The 17818-nt window shown below is 43.2% G+C and overlaps 1 protein-coding gene across 1 annotated transcript in view; it reads right to left on the minus strand.

The window, feature by feature from the left end:
• Positions 1 to 7786, minus strand: part of COG3 (component of oligomeric golgi complex 3) — a 57523-nt gene extending 49737 nt beyond the window's left edge. The window contains exon 1 of the mRNA XM_082859620.1: positions 7515 to 7786. Coding sequence (XP_082715746.1) covers positions 7515 to 7688 — 174 coding nt within the window. The 5' untranslated portion in view covers positions 7689 to 7786. The remainder of the gene's footprint in view (positions 1 to 7514) is intronic.
• Positions 7787 to 17818: the final 10032 nt, after the last annotated feature.

The raw sequence follows: 17818 nt of genomic DNA on the forward strand, positions 1-17818 counted from the left end.
CTATTTCTTCTCTGCAAAACAGGAATTACATTATCTGTATCATGAGGCCATTGTGAAATGAAGAAAACACAGGTGTAAGAAAACAGGCTCCTTGGACCACTGGGAAGCTGCAGACAGAAAAAAAGTGTTCAGAAAGGTCCTCAATCTGCTTTCTTCCAGGAGGGTCCTGGATGTACAGAGATACGTCTTACTAAGGGCATCATTGTTCAACATAAACTCTCCCTGAATGGTGACACAATCCCTGAAGAGAAAAGGACTGTTGGGCAGGAAGAATTAAGTTTCTGAAATCTGATGAGAATCTATCTTGACTCTAACGTGTCACCAGCAACTGTGTGCTGCCACCAGAGGTTCAGAGGACAGAGGAAGCTGAGCTGAGCTAAGCCTACCTGCTCATGCTCTGTGCGAGTTACCAACAACAAGCTGTCTCCTCGGAGACAATGCTACGTGTATTTAGCATAATGCCTGCCAAATAATACACACGATCAAGCGGAGCCGCTTCTATTTATCATATTACTATTCCTACTCATTAGTAGTAACAAAGTAAATTTATTTCTTTTAATTTATTTATTTTTATTGAAGTATTGTTGATTTACAATGTTGTGTTAGTTTCTTGTGTACAGCAAAGTGATTCAGAAATATGTGTGTGTGTATATATTCTTTTTCAGATTCTTTTCCATTATAGGTTATTATAAGATATTGAATATAGTTCCCTGTGCTACACAGTAAATCCTTGTTGTTTATCTATTTTATATATAGTAGTTTGTACCTATTAGTCCCAAACTCCTTATTTATCCCTCCCCCACTTTCACCTTTGGTAACCATAAGTTTGTTTTCTATGTCTGTGAGTCTGTTTCTGTTTTGTAAATAAGTATTTGTACCACTTTTTAGATTCCACATATAAGTGATATCATATGATATTTCTCTTTCTCTGTCTGACTGACTTAGTATGATAATCTCTAGGTCCATCCATGTTGCTGCAAATGGAATTATTTTATTCTTTTTTATGGCTGAGTAATTGTATACATGTGCCACATCTTCTTTATCCATTCCTCTGTCGATGGACACTTAGGTTGCTTCCATGTCTTGGCTATTGTAAATAGAGCTGCTCTGAATGTTGGGATGCATGTATCTTTTCAAAGTAGAGTTTTCTCCTGATACATGCCCAGGAGTGGGATTGTTGGATCAAATGGTAACTCTATTTTTAGTCTTTTAAGGAACCCTCATACTGTTTTGCATAGTGTCTGCACCAATTTACATTCCCATCAACAGTGTAGGAGGGTTCCCTTTTTACAGTAAGTAAATTTACAAATCAGAATCTATACTGCTTCTTGGGAACAGAATCGTCTAAGTTACCTTTACAAAATTATAGTTTATTAGTAGTAAAATTTAGTTATATATGAACAGATAATGACAAAATCCAAACACATAATTCTATCAGCACTGTTTACCTGATACCTAAGGAGGAAAAGGGAGAGAGACATGGATCAGGTACAGATTTGAAAAATACACCAGAAAGCACATGGAGACTAGGCTAAAAGAATGCTAGACAGAGTGTTGCTTGCACCTTAATAATAAGAAAAAGACAAATAGTCTACAAAATCAGGTTCTTGAAGCCATCAGAGAGTTGAGGTTCCAGAGTAAATAAGTAGCTTAAAATCTAGAAAAAGATGGGTATCTCCAGGCAGAGACAGAGAGAGAGCATGGGCTTACCGTGGCAGATTATGGAAAAAGAGATGACAAATGCCACACAAGTAGGTAAGAATTAGGCTAAAATTTCTTTCAAATTACTAAATGCTACAGGACGGGTGAGTACAGAATGCTTGGAAGTCACAGACACAAGGGGAATTTGCACCCACTCACATGGTCTTCACGGACCTCCACCAGGTGCTCATGAGAAAGAATGAGGACTGGTGGTGCAGGCTTAGAAGAGGAGGGGCCTGGGGAAAGTGGGGCACAAAGCCCCATCCAGACCCTTCTCCCCAGTGGAACAAAACCTTAAGACACTGAAAAAAGGGCAGCAAGCGCTATCAACCCTAGGGCACAGGGGAGAACACACTACAGCCGGGGAAAGGGAAAAGAAAACAACCATTACCCCTGGAGGAGAGGCAAGAAAGAACCCAAGACCCAGAACATCAGAGGTCTCCTACTGCCGGAGGAGGGCAGAGTCAGTAAGAAACTCCACCCCTGAGTCCCAGGGGCAAAGGCCTGCCTAAGACTGAGACTGGACGCAGATGATAGAAAATGCCCACCTACCACCACCAGGCTATAGAGCGCCAGCAATGCTTTCCTGTGGGAGGGGCAAGAGCACAGACACCCTCTGAGACACAGGCGCACAGCACACCAAAAGCTGAGGGTTGAGAAGGATGGTTAAGAAGACCCTGCAGTAGCCCAGCCCCAATGCTAGGCAAAAAGTAATGAAAGAGAAGTCTGAAGCCAGTGGTAAACTAAAGGCAACCAGAACAAAAACAAAACACAAATCTAGCCCTCTAACCCAAACCTCCACACTAATGACCTAACAGAGTAAGTGTATTCATTTCCAGGCATTCACGCTATTTCCCTCATTCTCAAATGTCCTGCATACAATGTACAGTATTTGACCAAAAGTTACATTAAACAGCAAGGAAAATAACCCAGCTCATTGTCAAGAAACGAAGCACTCAACAGAGCCAGACTCAAGAGATGATCTGGATATTGGAACTATATAACTGCGACTAATATGTCAAAGGCTCTGGTATGAAATATAAATAAAATGAATGAACAGATGCAGAAGTTAAGCAGAAAGATAAAAACTATACATGTCCAACAGAAATGCTGGAAATAACCATTATTGTAACAGGTGAAGAATACCTGCCATAGACTCATCAGTACACTCAACACAGCTAAGGAAAGAATCAGTGAACTTGAAGATAGGTCAATAAAAATCACCCAAAATTAAACATAAAGAAGAAACAGAGTGGACAAATAAAAACTGAACACAACATCCAAGAACTGTGGGATGGTATAAAATGATCTAATATATGTGTAATCTGAATCTCAAAATGAGAGAGAGAGAGAGAACAGGGTAGAAGAAATATTTAAAGAGATAATAGTTGAGAAGTTTCCAAAAATAATGAAAGACACAATGCTACAATTCTGAACTCAGAAAATCCCGAGCAGAATGCACATGCATGTGTGCGTGTGTACACACACACACCACCCCTAGACACATCACATTCAAACTCAGAGAGAAAATCAAAAGTCATAGAGAAAACCTTAAGGCAGTCAGAGAGAAAAAGATACATTATATACAGGGGAACAAAAATAAGAATTAAAGCAGACTTATCAGAAATCAGGGGACTTCCCTGGTGGTCCAGTGGGTAAGACTCCGAGCTCCCAATGCAGGGGGCCTGGGTTCGATCCCTGGTCGGGGAACTAAATCCCACATGCATGCCGCAACTAAGAGTTCACATACCACAACCAAGAAGCCCGCATGCCACAACTAAGACCTGGCACAGCCAAAATGAATAAATAATTTTTTTAAGCTGCTTTTTAAAAGCTTATGAGGGAGTTCCCTGGTGGTCTAGTGGTTAGGACTCGGCGCTTTCACTGCCATGGCCTGGGTTTAATTCCTGGTCGGAGAAATGAGATCCTGCAAGCCACTCAGCGTAGCCAGAATAAAATAAAAAAAAAATAAAAAAAATAAAAGCTTATGAGAAGATACCCCCATTAGGTACATTTGCCCAGCTGTCTTCTTTTCTCAAAGCACCTGAAAGAGAATGGCAAATCAAGAAGGGTGTGTTGCAGGGAGATCAGCTCGGTGCTTTGTGACCACCTAGAGGGGTGGGATAGGGAGACACAAGAGGGAGGGGATATGGGGATACATGTTTATGCATAGCTGATTCACTGTGTTATACAGCAGAAACTAACACACCATTGTAAAGCAATTATACTCCAATAAAGATGTTAAAAAAAATAAAATAATATAAATGGTAGAACTATTTTAAAAAAAGGGTGTGCTGGTGTCACAAACTTTCCTGTTCTGACTACTCTTTCACTCCTGAAGAGATGTTGACCGAATGCCTCTGGCTTACTCGCACTGTCCTGGCTTCCAGATGGAGCAGACATTTACCACCAGAAAGAGAAGAGCAGAGACCTAGTCTCCTGGTTGGTCCTGGATAGCTACTGTACCGCTTACACAAATGGGGACACTAACATATTAAATGCTAATTACAATAAACTATCAAGCCTTGCCTGACCAGCTGAGCAGCTCCAGGAAAAACAAGCAAATATGCCTTTCTCTCCCAAACTTTGCTTCTTGCACAGTTCTGGGTTGGAGAAAATCACTCCTGTAATCAATCTAATAAATTCATTCCCTAAATGAAACCTGACGTTACCTACTCTGTTTGGAGCAAATCATTGAAGAGGTATAGATGGAGTCTCAGAACCTTCCTCCAGGCACCTAACCTCTTCTTTTCTTACCTTTGGTCTGAGTGACACCTACACAGTACCAGCTCAGGATCATAACATTCTAATCTATTCTTTTAAGGTAATAATCATTTGGGGAGAAAAGCACATGAATAATATAATACTGGCTGGCAGCTTGCTGTGTGCACTTTACATACTTCATTTAGTTCTCACAACTCCCTGTGACGCAAGTACTATTATAATCCCCATTTTATTGTGGGACTCGAGGGACATTGTTCCAGCTAATGATTAAGAACTCTCCAGACAATAGGGGCTTCTTAGACAATGGGTGAATTTCCAGGATGTCCGGCCCCCTTCCGAGAAGGAGGGAGATAACAAAATGTAAAAAAGGTGTCTGTCAAAGACCAATCAGGCAGCTGGGGACAAGTTCCCTCTCTGGTCCGAGCCTAAGCCGGGACCAATCAGCAGGAGAACACAACCAAATCTATAATTTACATACGGGGAAGTGGGAACCTATAAAACTGACATATTCGCGCCCAAAAGGGTTCCTTCTTCGACCTCCTACGCGAGGACCAAGGAACCCCGGTGCACCGGCCTTCAATAAACCTCTTGCGTTTTGCATCGGCTTCCGACTCTTGTTGTTTCCTGGGCGAGTCGAAACTCCTAGGAGACCGCGCAGGTCTAACATTATAAAGAAGAAAACAGGTTCAGAGAAGTTAAGTATCATGTCTAAGGCCACACAAACTTTAGGAAAACAACAACTGTAACAGTAAATTACAGGTAAATTTCAGGATAAATTATCTCAGCATTTTATCAAGAATTACTAAACTCAGCAGAAAGAAAAAGGCCCTCACTACTAAAAAAATTTGCCCTGGCTACAAGAAACCAGTCTACTGAATATTCTACTGCAAATTTTCTTATCTAACACCAAATAAAAAGGTATCTAAGACTAGTTCTCCTAAATAAAAAGGAAAGCTATAAACAGCTTCATGATATTTGCTCAGAGTTAGCTGGCCTCTTGCTATTCAACTAACTTGCCCAGTTCCAGATGCTCAGGATGTAACTTATCTCCTGAAAATTGTGAAACACTACAGAAAACCCTTTACAGGTTTTTATTTTGGTCAGACCAAATAAAAATTGAGGCATTCTTTCTCAGTGCCAGTGTTAAAAGAGTGGTAACGGATAAAAAATTCAATTCCAAAGTCTTCCCACCAGACATATAAAGGAAAAAGAGGGCTGTCGAAAGCTGAAGAGCAATGAGAAATTCCCCCTCAAAGATTCCAGGATGGATAAATAACAGGCTGGTATTTCACTCTCACAGCAATCCAATGCCGAGGCTGCATGTACCAGAAGACCTTCACTGAACCCTTGAACTTGTCAAGCTCATCCCCTACCCAGGGCTTTGCACTGCTTTTTCCTCCAGCTGGAAGGTTATTTCTCTAGTCTTTGCAAGACTGGCTTCTTGTTTTCCATCATGAGTTCTTGCCTTAGGTGGTTACTTTCTTAGAAAGGCCTTCCCTCTTTATCTAAAAGGGCACACCTCATTCCCTGGTGTCATACCATCCTGTTTGATTTTCCTTATATCCTGGACGACTGTCTGAACTTACCTTCTTTGTTCTTTTTCACATGCTCATAATCACCATAATTATGTCAGCTCCTTGAGGCTAGGGATCTTGTTTTTATCTTTCTGTTCCCCCATTCCTAGCCCCGGGTAGGCACATAATATATGTTAAATGACTGCGTGGGGCCAATGGTAGGTATTATGTTGCATAAATATCACACAATGGGGTGAAAATGAAGAGATCTCTTTTACTTCACTCCAAACCCTTTCCTTCATGCTCAGTGGGAATAATAATATTTTATGGCCCAAGACATTAAAAATAAAATGGGTTACTTTGCTTATGGAATACATTCAGCACAGGTACTGTGATGCCCAAGCATCTTGCTTTGGTGAGAGGCCAAATCAATTATAAACAGACTGAAATATTTATAGAGCAAACAACTTCTATTGCCCAGAGCATAAAAGACTCTGATAGCCACGCCAAAACAAATTTCCAACTGCTTCCTCATTTATTTCAAACACACTTCCAGCACAGAATCCTAGAGGTGGACAGAGAAACCCAAGAAAGAACACCTGTACTTTATGGCAGAGTGTGCAACGGCGAAAAGTGGCGAGAACTTTCAAACCAAAGTTCTTAACCTCTGAAGTGTGAGGGCAGAAAATGTTTAAGTCTCTAAACTCAGTCTGCCTTTGGACACAACCGTGTAAAGAGAATGCTTCCAACATCAAAAGTAACCATCAGTGCTAATAAAATAATAACCGCCTAAACCTACCCCTCAAAACTGGAAGAAGTCTGTCAAACATCTGACTACTCATAAAATGTACTTCTTGCTATTATAACTAATTGAATTGAATCACACAAGCAGTATCAGGGATAACATCCCAATGGCAATTAGGATTAAAAACGTTGACACTAAAACCGACAACCAGCATTATCTAATAATGTACTGACCCAGCTTTCAAAGAAAAATTTTTATTGCTTTGCTATAAGTCAAATATAAATCGGATCTCCCACAACCTGCACTTGATCGAGAGCTCATCGCTCAATGTGCGATGAATGAAGCTGTCACCCAGAATCAACTTTGGTCTCCCCAAGTGCCCCTATGGAAAAAGGAAGCTGGGCTATTCATTAAGGTGGTAAACAAATACCAACAGGAGGCTGTGCTGAAGTAAAGCACTTCGGGTTCAGTGTCTTCTCCTTCCGGGAGAGGGTGGGCAGCAGGACTATGCCTCGCTAACACCAGGGGCACCCGGGGCAAGATGCCCGGGGCAAGGCTCCCGAACAACCGCCCCACGCCGCAGGGGGCGGGCTGGGTGCCGGCGGCCAGCAGCCGCTGGACGCCCCCGCAGCCGTCCCCACGCCGGAGGGGAGAGTTGGCGGTCTGGGACAACGTGAGGCCTGACAGTCCGGGAAGGTGAGGGGCCTCTCCCACCGGAGCCGACACTGTGATGGGAAGGAGAGGAGAGACCCTGGCCAAGGGTCTGCAAGGTCGGGGTCCGCCGGCGCGCCCGCGGAGTAGCCCAGCCCAGCTCCCGCCCGTCACCTCACCTCGGCGGGTACGGGCAGGTCCTCGGCCGCCGCCTTCAACTCCAGCACCGAGTCCGTCTGCCGGTCGGTCAGTGGCGCTGTCGTGTCCGGTCTCCCATCCCAAAGAGCCAGCTTCTCCCGAGCGTCCCGCTCCGCTGCCGCCTCCGGCTGCAGTAGCAGCGCCGCCTCCGCCATTGCCGCCGCCCCAGCGGCCCGCAGCAGCAGAGGGGAGGTGGGAACCCCGACAGAGAGATGTCCGGGGCACTTCCGGGAGAACCGGGTCTTCCAGCACTGCACCGGCGGCGGGGCGGGGCGAACCGGAATACCCTGACCCCGGAAACGCTTCCCCCCGCGTGGGCGGGACTGAGGCCAGGACTGACGTGGCTTTAAACGGGGTACAAGTATTTCCGGTTGGGATGTAAACAGAGAGGGCGAAGTATACAGGCCCTAACGGAAATAGACATGCCCCTACCAGAAGTCCCTTCCTCAACATCAATAACTTTATTGTTAATATTGTTACTGACAACTGTGTTCAGTGACCCTGCCGGCAGGGGCCTTCGTGAGCCGCGGCATCTACTGCTTCTTTCTGCTCACAGCCTGGTAGTCTGGGTTAGGTGTGTGGACTGATTTCCGTGTTGACATGTTGCCAGTTTTCACAACTTTTCAAACATCAATAATTCCGCTGTTAGAAATCTAATTTATGAAAACACATAAAAACTCAAAGATTTATATATATCAGACATCATAAATAGTATCAAATAACCACCTGAACGTCCAACATTGAAGAACTGGATCAATAATTCATGGCACAGACGTGTAATTGGAATACTGTTCTGCCATTTAAATCATGTTGTAGATTTCAACAACAAAATAAATAATGATTGTATTGGGTAAATATAAATAATGATTGTATTGGGTAACCTGTAGAATAAATACCCATGAGTCCATACTGATATAAATAAATGACTGAATAAATAAATAGGGGAGAAGAGACAACTCCACCTTACTGAAGAATTCCAATCAATAAATTTAGAAAGAATGAGGGGAAAGAAATCATTAAGGATACTACAGTAATGACTATAGCAGGCAAAATCTAAGGATGGATGCTAAAATTAGTGGGTGAAAGTCTGAGGAGAAACAGAAATTTGCATGGCATCTCTCCAAGATATTTATTAATGGGGGGAAGGGAGGGTGGCTGTTAACTTTACAGTGGAGAAACCTGGAAGACATCCCCCCTTAACCAAATGATCAAGGTCAGCATCATCACCATGAAACTCCTAATATGATATATCAAGAAGCACACAATATTTCTTTTGTGATATTCTTGCCAGAAATGCAAAACCACATTCTAATTATGAGAAAACATCAAACAAATTCAAATTGATGGACATCCTACAAAACAATTCACGAGTACTCTTCAAAAGTGTCAAAGTCAAAAAAAAAAGTGTCGAAGTCATAAAAGACAAGGAAAGACGGAGGAAATGTTACATTTTGGGAATGAGGGAGACATGACAAGTAGATGCAATGTGGGAGCCTGGATTGGATCTTGGGTCAGAAAAGGGAGAACTATAGAATAAAATATAGATATCCAAATAAGGTCTACAGTTTAGACGATAGTAGTGTACCAAAGTTAATTTCCCAGTTTTGATTGTTGTACATGATATAGTTATGTAAGATGATAACATGAGGGGAAGCTGGATGAAGGGCATATCTGAATTCTGTAATACTTTTACAGCTTTTCTAAAGTCTAAAATTATCTCAAAGTCAAGAGTTAAAATTCTCATGTTGCAGAAAGTATTTATCTCCTTGGAGAAATGATATAATTAAGAAGAATGAAACAAGTGTATCATCCTATTGACCAAAGGAAACACTTCCAAAATATTCATAGATGGTTAGAATTACTAATAATTATTTTCTTCCTTTTCTCTTTTTTTTTCAATGAGTTTTGCATCTAAGCATAAGGGTGTTTGTTTGTTTTAACTGGTATACCTAAAACACACTTCCTCCTTTTCAGGCCAGGCTGATTCCAAAAATCTCAGAAATGAAGTTTATCCTGTTGAGTTTTGTGATGATAATTCTTCACGAAATATCATCCTTCAAGGGCCAAATATAAGCATCTTCTGCAGATATTCTACTGCAGATATTCCTAAACCTATAATCATGCTACTTTCTTCTAAACATTATGTTTAACTTCTTAAAATATTTTTACCAACTGGTGATTCACGATGCTAAAGGGATGCAGTGTAGGTCATGGCACTCACAGAAAAGATTTGGGACAAGGCTGAATGTCTAATCAGCTGCTGTGAGGGCAAATGAAGGGAGAGAAGGGTAGATATTCCACACAATAATGCCTGGACTATTCCTGAATTGAAGAACTGGAGCTAAGGGAGGTCAGCAAAGATCCAGCAGTCACCAGCTGGCCCTGCAGGGTGGGGGAGAGACAACAGCAATGAAGCAGTAAGTGCATTGTTCCTGGGGTGTTTTCATTGCAGAACACTAGCATAGAAGTATATATATTTAAACGATGCACTTGTTGCTCAAAATACAGTGGAAAGGGTAGTATACAATATGCTGAACTCTGCTTCAGACTCTAGGGCTCTTTTCTGTATGGACAAATATTATCTAGTGTGCCCCATCCCCAGAAGTAGTACAAATTTCCTATAATGGATCCACTTTTATACTCTGTATTACAAGTCAAATTTCTTCCTGTTTCCAGCTGATTAGCTTATTCCCAGAAGCACTAGATGTCATGACAAATACAACTGCAGCTTTAATTTTCTATTGTAATTTTTTTTTGACCGCACCTCACGGCTTCAAGGATTCTGTTCCTCGACCAGGGATTGAACCTGGGTCATGGTGGTGAAAGCGCCAAATTCTAACCACTAGACCACCAGGGAACTCCCTCTACTGTCATTTTTAACAATATTATTTATTTGATTCAAGTATTTATAAGTGTTCCCATAGAAATGTTCAAGTTGATATAGTAAACACTCATATAGCATGTATCTGTACATATGCATGTACATATAAGGCACACATGTATTCGTATCGTGTGTGCATGAAAAAAGAGAGAGAGAAATGAGCAGACAGGATTACATAGGCTATCTCGGGAAAAGGACGAAGATGAGGTCAGAGGAGTCTCATCCTCAAGTGATCAATGTCCCATATCATAGTAGATGACATTTTGTCTGTAAGGTGTTATTCAGATTTCCCTCTTGATCTCTTGATTGAAACCCTGTAAGGCAGGTTATTCTCCCATTTAGATTTAAGCAAAACACAGGATGATGAAGTGAGACATCAAAAACATTTGGGAAGGTGAAGGAAAAGACCACTTTTCTACACTCTTTCTAGAGGGAAACTTGCCAACACCTATCAAATCACAGGCTAGACACAGGGAGATCAGCTCGGTGGTTTGTGACCACCTAGAGAGGTGGGATAGGGAGGGTGCGAGGGAGGGAGACGCAAGAGGGAAGAGATATGGGAACATATGTGTATGTATAACTGATTCACTTTATTATAAAGCATAAACTAACACACCATTGTAAAGCAATTATACTCCAATAAAGATGTTAAAAAAAACCCAAAAACACAGGCTAGAGAAATGGAGAGAGGATAGCTCTTTGATCCAGCAATTCTGTACCTGAGAATCTATCCTAGAGGAATTTACATATTAAAAAAAATAGTAGTACCTGCACAGGATAGTTTGCAATGGAGAAAAAGTGGACACAACCTAAATGTTTTTCAATGGGGAAATGGTTTAGTTTCTATTATTTATTGCTACCTAACAAACTAACCCCAAAATCATGCCCTAAAGGAACCACCACTTTGTTCTTATCTTTCCTAATCTTGCAGGTCAGGAATTTCTAGAGGGCACATCAGAAAAGACTCCTCCCTGCTCACCATGTCTGGAGCCACAGCTGGGGAAACACAAATGGCTGCAGGCTGGACAGCTGGGGTCTGGCTGTGCATCTCTGCATCCTCGTGAAGTCTCAGAGCTGGTCCACTGGGTCTCTTAAGTGTGAAGACCTCAGAGTATTTGGATGTGGCTCAGGGCTCGAAGAGATGGTTCCCACTTCTGCCCTTGCATCAGAAGTCACAGAAGGTCATTTCTGCTGCACTCCACCAAGCGAGTCACTATAGTCAGGCCAGATTCAAGGGGAAGGATTGACTCTTCTTAATGCGGGGAGTAGTTAAGAATGGGCAGCTTTTTTTTTTTCCAGGCTGCGCTGCCTGGATTGCAGGATCTTAGTTCCCCAACGAGGGACTGAACCTGTACCCTCGGCAGTGAAAGTACGGAGTCCCCATCACTGGACCACCAGGGAATTCCCTAATTTGTGTTTTAATGTTACGTTAAGAATGCATAATGTTTTACAACGTATGTGCAACTATTATTGCAGACCTGTCATAAACAGAAAAGTCTGCTTGTGGGATATATTAAAAAATATATCTTGTGAGGATAGATAGATAATCTTGCAATAATTTGAGGAGCCTTTCAGAAAAGGGTAGAGGAAAGCTTTCCTGACAGGGATTTGTGACTGTCTGCTGACATTAAGAACATGAGTTTAGGGCTTCCGTGGTGGCGCAGTGGTTGAAAATCTGCCTGCCAATGCAGGGGACACGGGTTCGAGCCCTGGTCTGGGAAGATCCCACATGCCGCGGAGCAACGAGGCCCGTGAGCCACAACTACTGAGCCTGCGCGTCTGGAGCCTGTGCTCCACAACAAGAGAGGCCGCGACAGTGAGAGGCCCGTGCACCGCGATGAAGAGTGGCCCCCGCTCGCCGCAACTAGAGAAAGCCCTCGCACAGAAACGAAGACCCAACACAGCCATAAATAAATAAAAATTTTTAAAAAAAGAACATGAGTGTAAACATCACAGGAGCCTGGAAACTGAGCAACAGCCGGGCCAACTGTAGAGGAAAGAAAGGAAAGCTAGAGGCACAGACAACTTCAGGGGATTGACCAAGTGTTGGAAACCACTCCACTGGCCTCTGCTGGTATTAATTCCCCTCTTGATGCTCATTCAGCTTGCGAACCCCTGCCAGGAACCAGAAGGTTACACTTACAGAACATGTAAATGAATATGTACTAGCAGTAAATCTAAGATAAACAAACCCTGACACAAGGTCTGAAGTGGTTCCCCCCTCCTCCCGAAGTAGGTTCCCCCCTCCTTCCTTCTCCTCTTGGCTGGGATGAAGGGAGAGGAGGTATCTGTCACCTTTGGAGGTCTCCTGGGGGGAAGACAGGGTTTCCAGACTTCTGTTTTAAAACTAACAGTCTGGTATATGAGGGGTGTTTTGTTTTTGATGAATAAAAACAAAACCCCCAAAAAGCAAAAACATCTCTCTTCTTTTTCAAATTAAATAGCTTTCACGATTATGTCATGGCATAACGGGCATTCCCCCGGAATAACCTAGATCCTGCATTTTAAAATTTTCATTTGCAGGTTTTTATCAGGTGTGGCTGGCATTTTGTTGAATCCAACCGACAGCTTTCTACAGGGGAAGGAGGAGAAAACAATGTTCTGACCTTTTTCCTTCCATTTCTCTCACTTCCTTCTGGGATGTGAGCCTGCTAGAGAACAACTGTGGGTGATGAGCCTCAGGACCAGGGCTGCCATGGTTTCTGTGGCCTTGGGTCCTAGCCTCCCTCCCGCCGCCCTTCCCCAAGTGTGAGCATTTGTGGTTGGCGGCTCCGGGAGGACACGGGGGCCGCTGATGATAGGCGGGCACCAGGTGCTAGTGGGCCTGTGGCCGGCTCACCACAACGCCGCAACAGCCCCGCAGAGCCCCAGTCCTTTCCGGGCCGGAGCTGCGACTCGGGCCCCACCTACCTGGGAACAGGCTGCTTGGGGTCACTCCTGTCCCTGTCGCAGAAGGCAGACCCCAGGCAGCCGTGACCCGGCTCCCCGCTGGAGAACGCAGACAGCAGTCAGCACCCTGGCCTAGGGCCTCTTTGGTTTATTCGTTCCACAAGTGATGGTTGGGCTGAATTGTTCATATCCATGAGGCCGGCCCCAGGGTCAGCGGTCCAGGGTGCTCACCAGCCTTTGCCTATCCTCGTGTTGGTGCTGACAAAAGTGTTTAACAGCCCGGCCCCGGAGCCCAACCACCCAAGGGTGTACCCTGGTTACCTTCCCCAGGTGAACATGGGCAACTAGAAACTCTGTGCCTCGGTGTCCTGATGTGAAAATGTGCACTGAATAAAATAATAAAAGTACTTGCCCTTTGGATGTGTGGTGAGGATAGCACAAGATGATCTGTGGGAAAGCCCTAGAATGACACAGGGTGGGTGCTCAGTAAGGTCCTGGAGAGGAAGAGAGTGGGGAGGAGAAGAGGGAGAGAGTTAGGAAAAACTTTCAAGTAGTTTAGATTTTAATCCCTCTGGAATTCTGCAGGCTGATCTTCCAAAGTCTCTAGGACTTGAGTGCAGCTGTACCTCTGCCTGTGCGGATCTTTAAAAAACATCAAGCACGTTCCAAGGACAACTTCCTCAGCTGCTTTCCAACCATTTTTCTGTGCCACATCCCAGACGATTGGATCCACTGCCAGCAGCTCCAGGGGTCTATTTCCACCTGGTTCTCAGGTGGGGTGGGGCTCCAGATGGAAGTTCGCTGGATTGAGAAGCCCTGATTCTGATGACACACCACCTTCCCCAGGCCCCATGAGGAATCGCTGTCATACAGCAGGGACATCCAAAGCGTGTGCCTTGTGTCTGAGCCAACAACAGTTAAGGAGACCCCTTTCTACTCTTCCATGGGGTCAGAGCAGCTAGAAGCAGCTTTGTGGTGATCTTGACAGTCTCCAGCTAGGGTCACAGTGACTTCAGGCTTTATCCCCAGGGAACAAATAGCACAAACCAGTGGCTGGCTGTGTTCCCAAATAAGGGCTCTTTGACCTTTTAAGAAGAGAATTCAGAACTGGCAAAGAATCTAAAGATCATATAATCAAACCTTTCATTCCGCAGATGAGCAAACTGAGGCATACAGAGAGGAGATGACGAGATGACCAGTCCAAAGTCCTACAGGTGGTTAACGTTAAAGTTAGGACTAGAACTTAGACAAGCTGACTTCTGGGGCTGAGGCTCTTTGTACGACCTCAGGGTTCTCCCAAGTTGAGTAATGCACAAAGCCCTTTTAAAAAACTGTAGATCGGGCTTCCCTGTTGGCGCAGCGGTTGAGAGTCCGCCTGCTGATGCAGGGGACACGGGTTCGTGCCCCGGTCCGGGAAGATCCCACATGCCGCGGAGCGGCTGGGCCCGTGAGCCATGGCCGCTGAGCCTGCGCGTCCGGAGCCTGTGCTCCACAACGGGAGAAGCCACAACAGTGAGAGGCCTGTGTACAGCAAAAAAAAAAAAAAAAAAACAAAACTGCAGATCCCCAATGTTGATGTAAATATATTATGTTGCTCAAGTATAAAAAGGAAACTTGACCTAAGCTTTGTATGTTTACATTAAAATGGATTTATAAGTTACATATCACTAGAAGTATAAAACCAATATTCAAATTAACGAGGTGGATGATACTGTCTTGCTGGAAAACGAAATTGCTGTTGGCAGCATGAAGATGGTGCTGACTGCTACCACACAGCTGCTTTGGGGTTCACGCACTTATGTTACACCGGTAACACGCTCAATCCCCTGACATTCGAATCACCAGGAAGCCTTCACTCAGGCTGTATCCCTAACATCATTTTGCCTTTAATGGGCTTGTACATACCATTTGCATATAGATCAATCCCTGTTCTTCTTTAATAGCTTAATTAAAATAGTCTAAATACACAAATCAGGAGGGTGGTGGGGTGAAGGTGAAATCACGTGGCAATCCTAAGACAATCATGTCGATGATTCAGAAAAAAAAAAAAAAAAAAAAAAATATATATATATATATATGTTTAAGTATATGAAATGAAAATACATACTTAAAAAACTGTCCACAGGCTCTGGTTTTAGAAATGCCGCACATTATATCCTGCTACCCTAAAGGCATAGAAAGATAGTCGTGAAACTTCCCTATTACCTTCTGTAAATGTCCCCAGAGCCATAACTTTGCTTCTTAAGACTTCATCTATTAATGTCTTAGCATAGGCCTGTGAGGGACTTCTCTGGTGGTCCAGTGGGTAAGACTCCGAGCTCCCAGTGCAGGGGGCCTGGGTTCAATCCCTGGTCAGGGAACTAGATCCCACATGCATGCCGCAACTAAGAAGTCCGCATGCTGCAAGTAAAAGATCCCGCATGCCACAATGAAGACCCCACGTGCCGCAACTAAGACCAGCAAAAATAAACAAATAAATATTTAAAAAAAAAAAAAGAATAGGCCTGTGGAAAAAATACCCTAAGGGACAAGAGGCAAGGATGTTCCAGGTCAGGGATGGAAGGAGAAAGCGGAGGAGATGGAGATCGGGATCCCAAGACCTCCTTCCAGTGCGTACTTCAAGTCTCACCTCAGTCAGTCCCACTCAATTTTAACTCAGGAGGAAGTTGGTGAATATTATTACTATTATCTTTATTTAATGAGTGAAGAACTGAATCCCAGGAAGGTTTGTGACCTGTTCAGGATAATGGTTAGTAAAGGGCAGACATGTCATCGGAACCAGGATTCCTGACAAGACTTTCTCTTTCTCCTGTACACTAATATTATGAAAGGGAGTCACATGAAGATGGACATTTAAACCCATTAGTGCTTTTCTGTAATAGGGCATTTTAGCAAGCATGAGCCCCGAGGGTGAGCATTACAGGCTTGAAGGAATGCCTCTAAGAGGAAAAGGCCTGAAGCTTTGATAGGTTCTGTTCTACCATAAGGCAGGAGTGGTTCAAGCGCCAAAACACTAAATCATAGCATCGATGAGGAGGAAAGATAAAACATCAGGCTTCTCCCATCATGCTCCATTTCACTTCATTGCTTACAATGAAGTCACAAAATGAAATGATTTAAAAGAAAAGAATTCTTATGCCACCCGCATGTCTGCAACTCCCTCCTGAATTTTCAGAGCATGTTCATTTGAAATTGCTGAAGTTCTTCACGTCCGATCCTCCAACTTACTATCAGAATCACTTCTCTTGGTGTTGGTTTTTATAGTTTCATCAAGTATTTGAAGATGTTTCCCTTTTCAAATTACTTCCTTGCTTACTTACTGTATCAATTTCTCATTCACACATCAGTGAACTGCATAAATCACTTTAAATCTTGACAATTTATTTAAATAGTACGTTGGGCTCTATTTCGTAACAAGAATTGCTTCCTTAGATCGAACAAATGGTCCCTCAGCTTACAATTTAGGATATTTTGAATCAAGGCATATTTTGAAGAAAGGCATAATTACCTGTCAAGATTTCAACCTCAAAAAGCTATGAACTGCATTTTTGCTAGTAAGAAAATGAAGAAATGGAATAAAAAGCATTATTACATTACGGTGATAAAAATAAACACTGGCAACATTGGTAAAACATCTTTGGAAACATCATTAGCTTTATAATATTCATTTTTTTACTTCTTCTTTGGGATTCTTTCAAAAACGATAATCTTATACATATATATATATATTTTTTTTTTTTTTTTTTTTGGGGGGTGGTGGTACGCGGGCCTCTCACTGTTGTGGCCTCTCCCGTTGCGGAGCACAGGCTCCGGACGCACAGGCTCAGCAGCCATGACTCACGGGCCCAGCCGCTCCGCGGCATGTGGGATCCTCCCGGACCGGGGCACGAACCCGTGTCCCCTGCATCGGCGGGTGGACTCTCAACCACTGCGCCACCAGGGAAGCCCTTAAATATTTTTTTTAAAAAGCTTCAGACTCTGCAGTTCAGCTTATCCTCCAGAGCTCCCCTCCAGATCAGGTTGAAAGCAGAACTTAACACCACATTCCCCTGCATCAACTTCTCCATCCCTATCTTGCTTCCTTCCCTCCCTCCCTTCCTTCCTTCCTTCCCACCCTCAATAAATCATGAGTACACACACACACACACACACACAATAAATTAAGTTAAAAGAAATAAAAAAGCTTTATGCAGAAAGCTGTTCATCATAGGCTACTAACAAACATTTGTAAGCAATTTACATACAGAACTATGGTAAATTTGTTTGATGGCCTACTAAGACAGTGATCTTAAATTGTTTAAATTTTACTGGTATTTTTGTTTTTATATATTTTTAAATGAGTATGTGTTACTTATAATGATGGCATATATTAATTATTCCTATATATTTTTATGTTGTTGGCATGTGTATAGCATTAGGGATATCAAAACATAACCAATTACCCATTTATTCATTAGCTCATCCACTTATCGAAATCTTAGGTGTGTACTTACTAGGTGCCATGTGGTGTGCTGG

The sequence above is a fragment of the Leucopleurus acutus genome (genome assembly GCF_964270905.1).
Source record: "Leucopleurus acutus genome assembly, chromosome: 18".
Classification (NCBI taxonomy): Eukaryota; Metazoa; Chordata; class Mammalia; order Artiodactyla; family Delphinidae; genus Leucopleurus; species Leucopleurus acutus.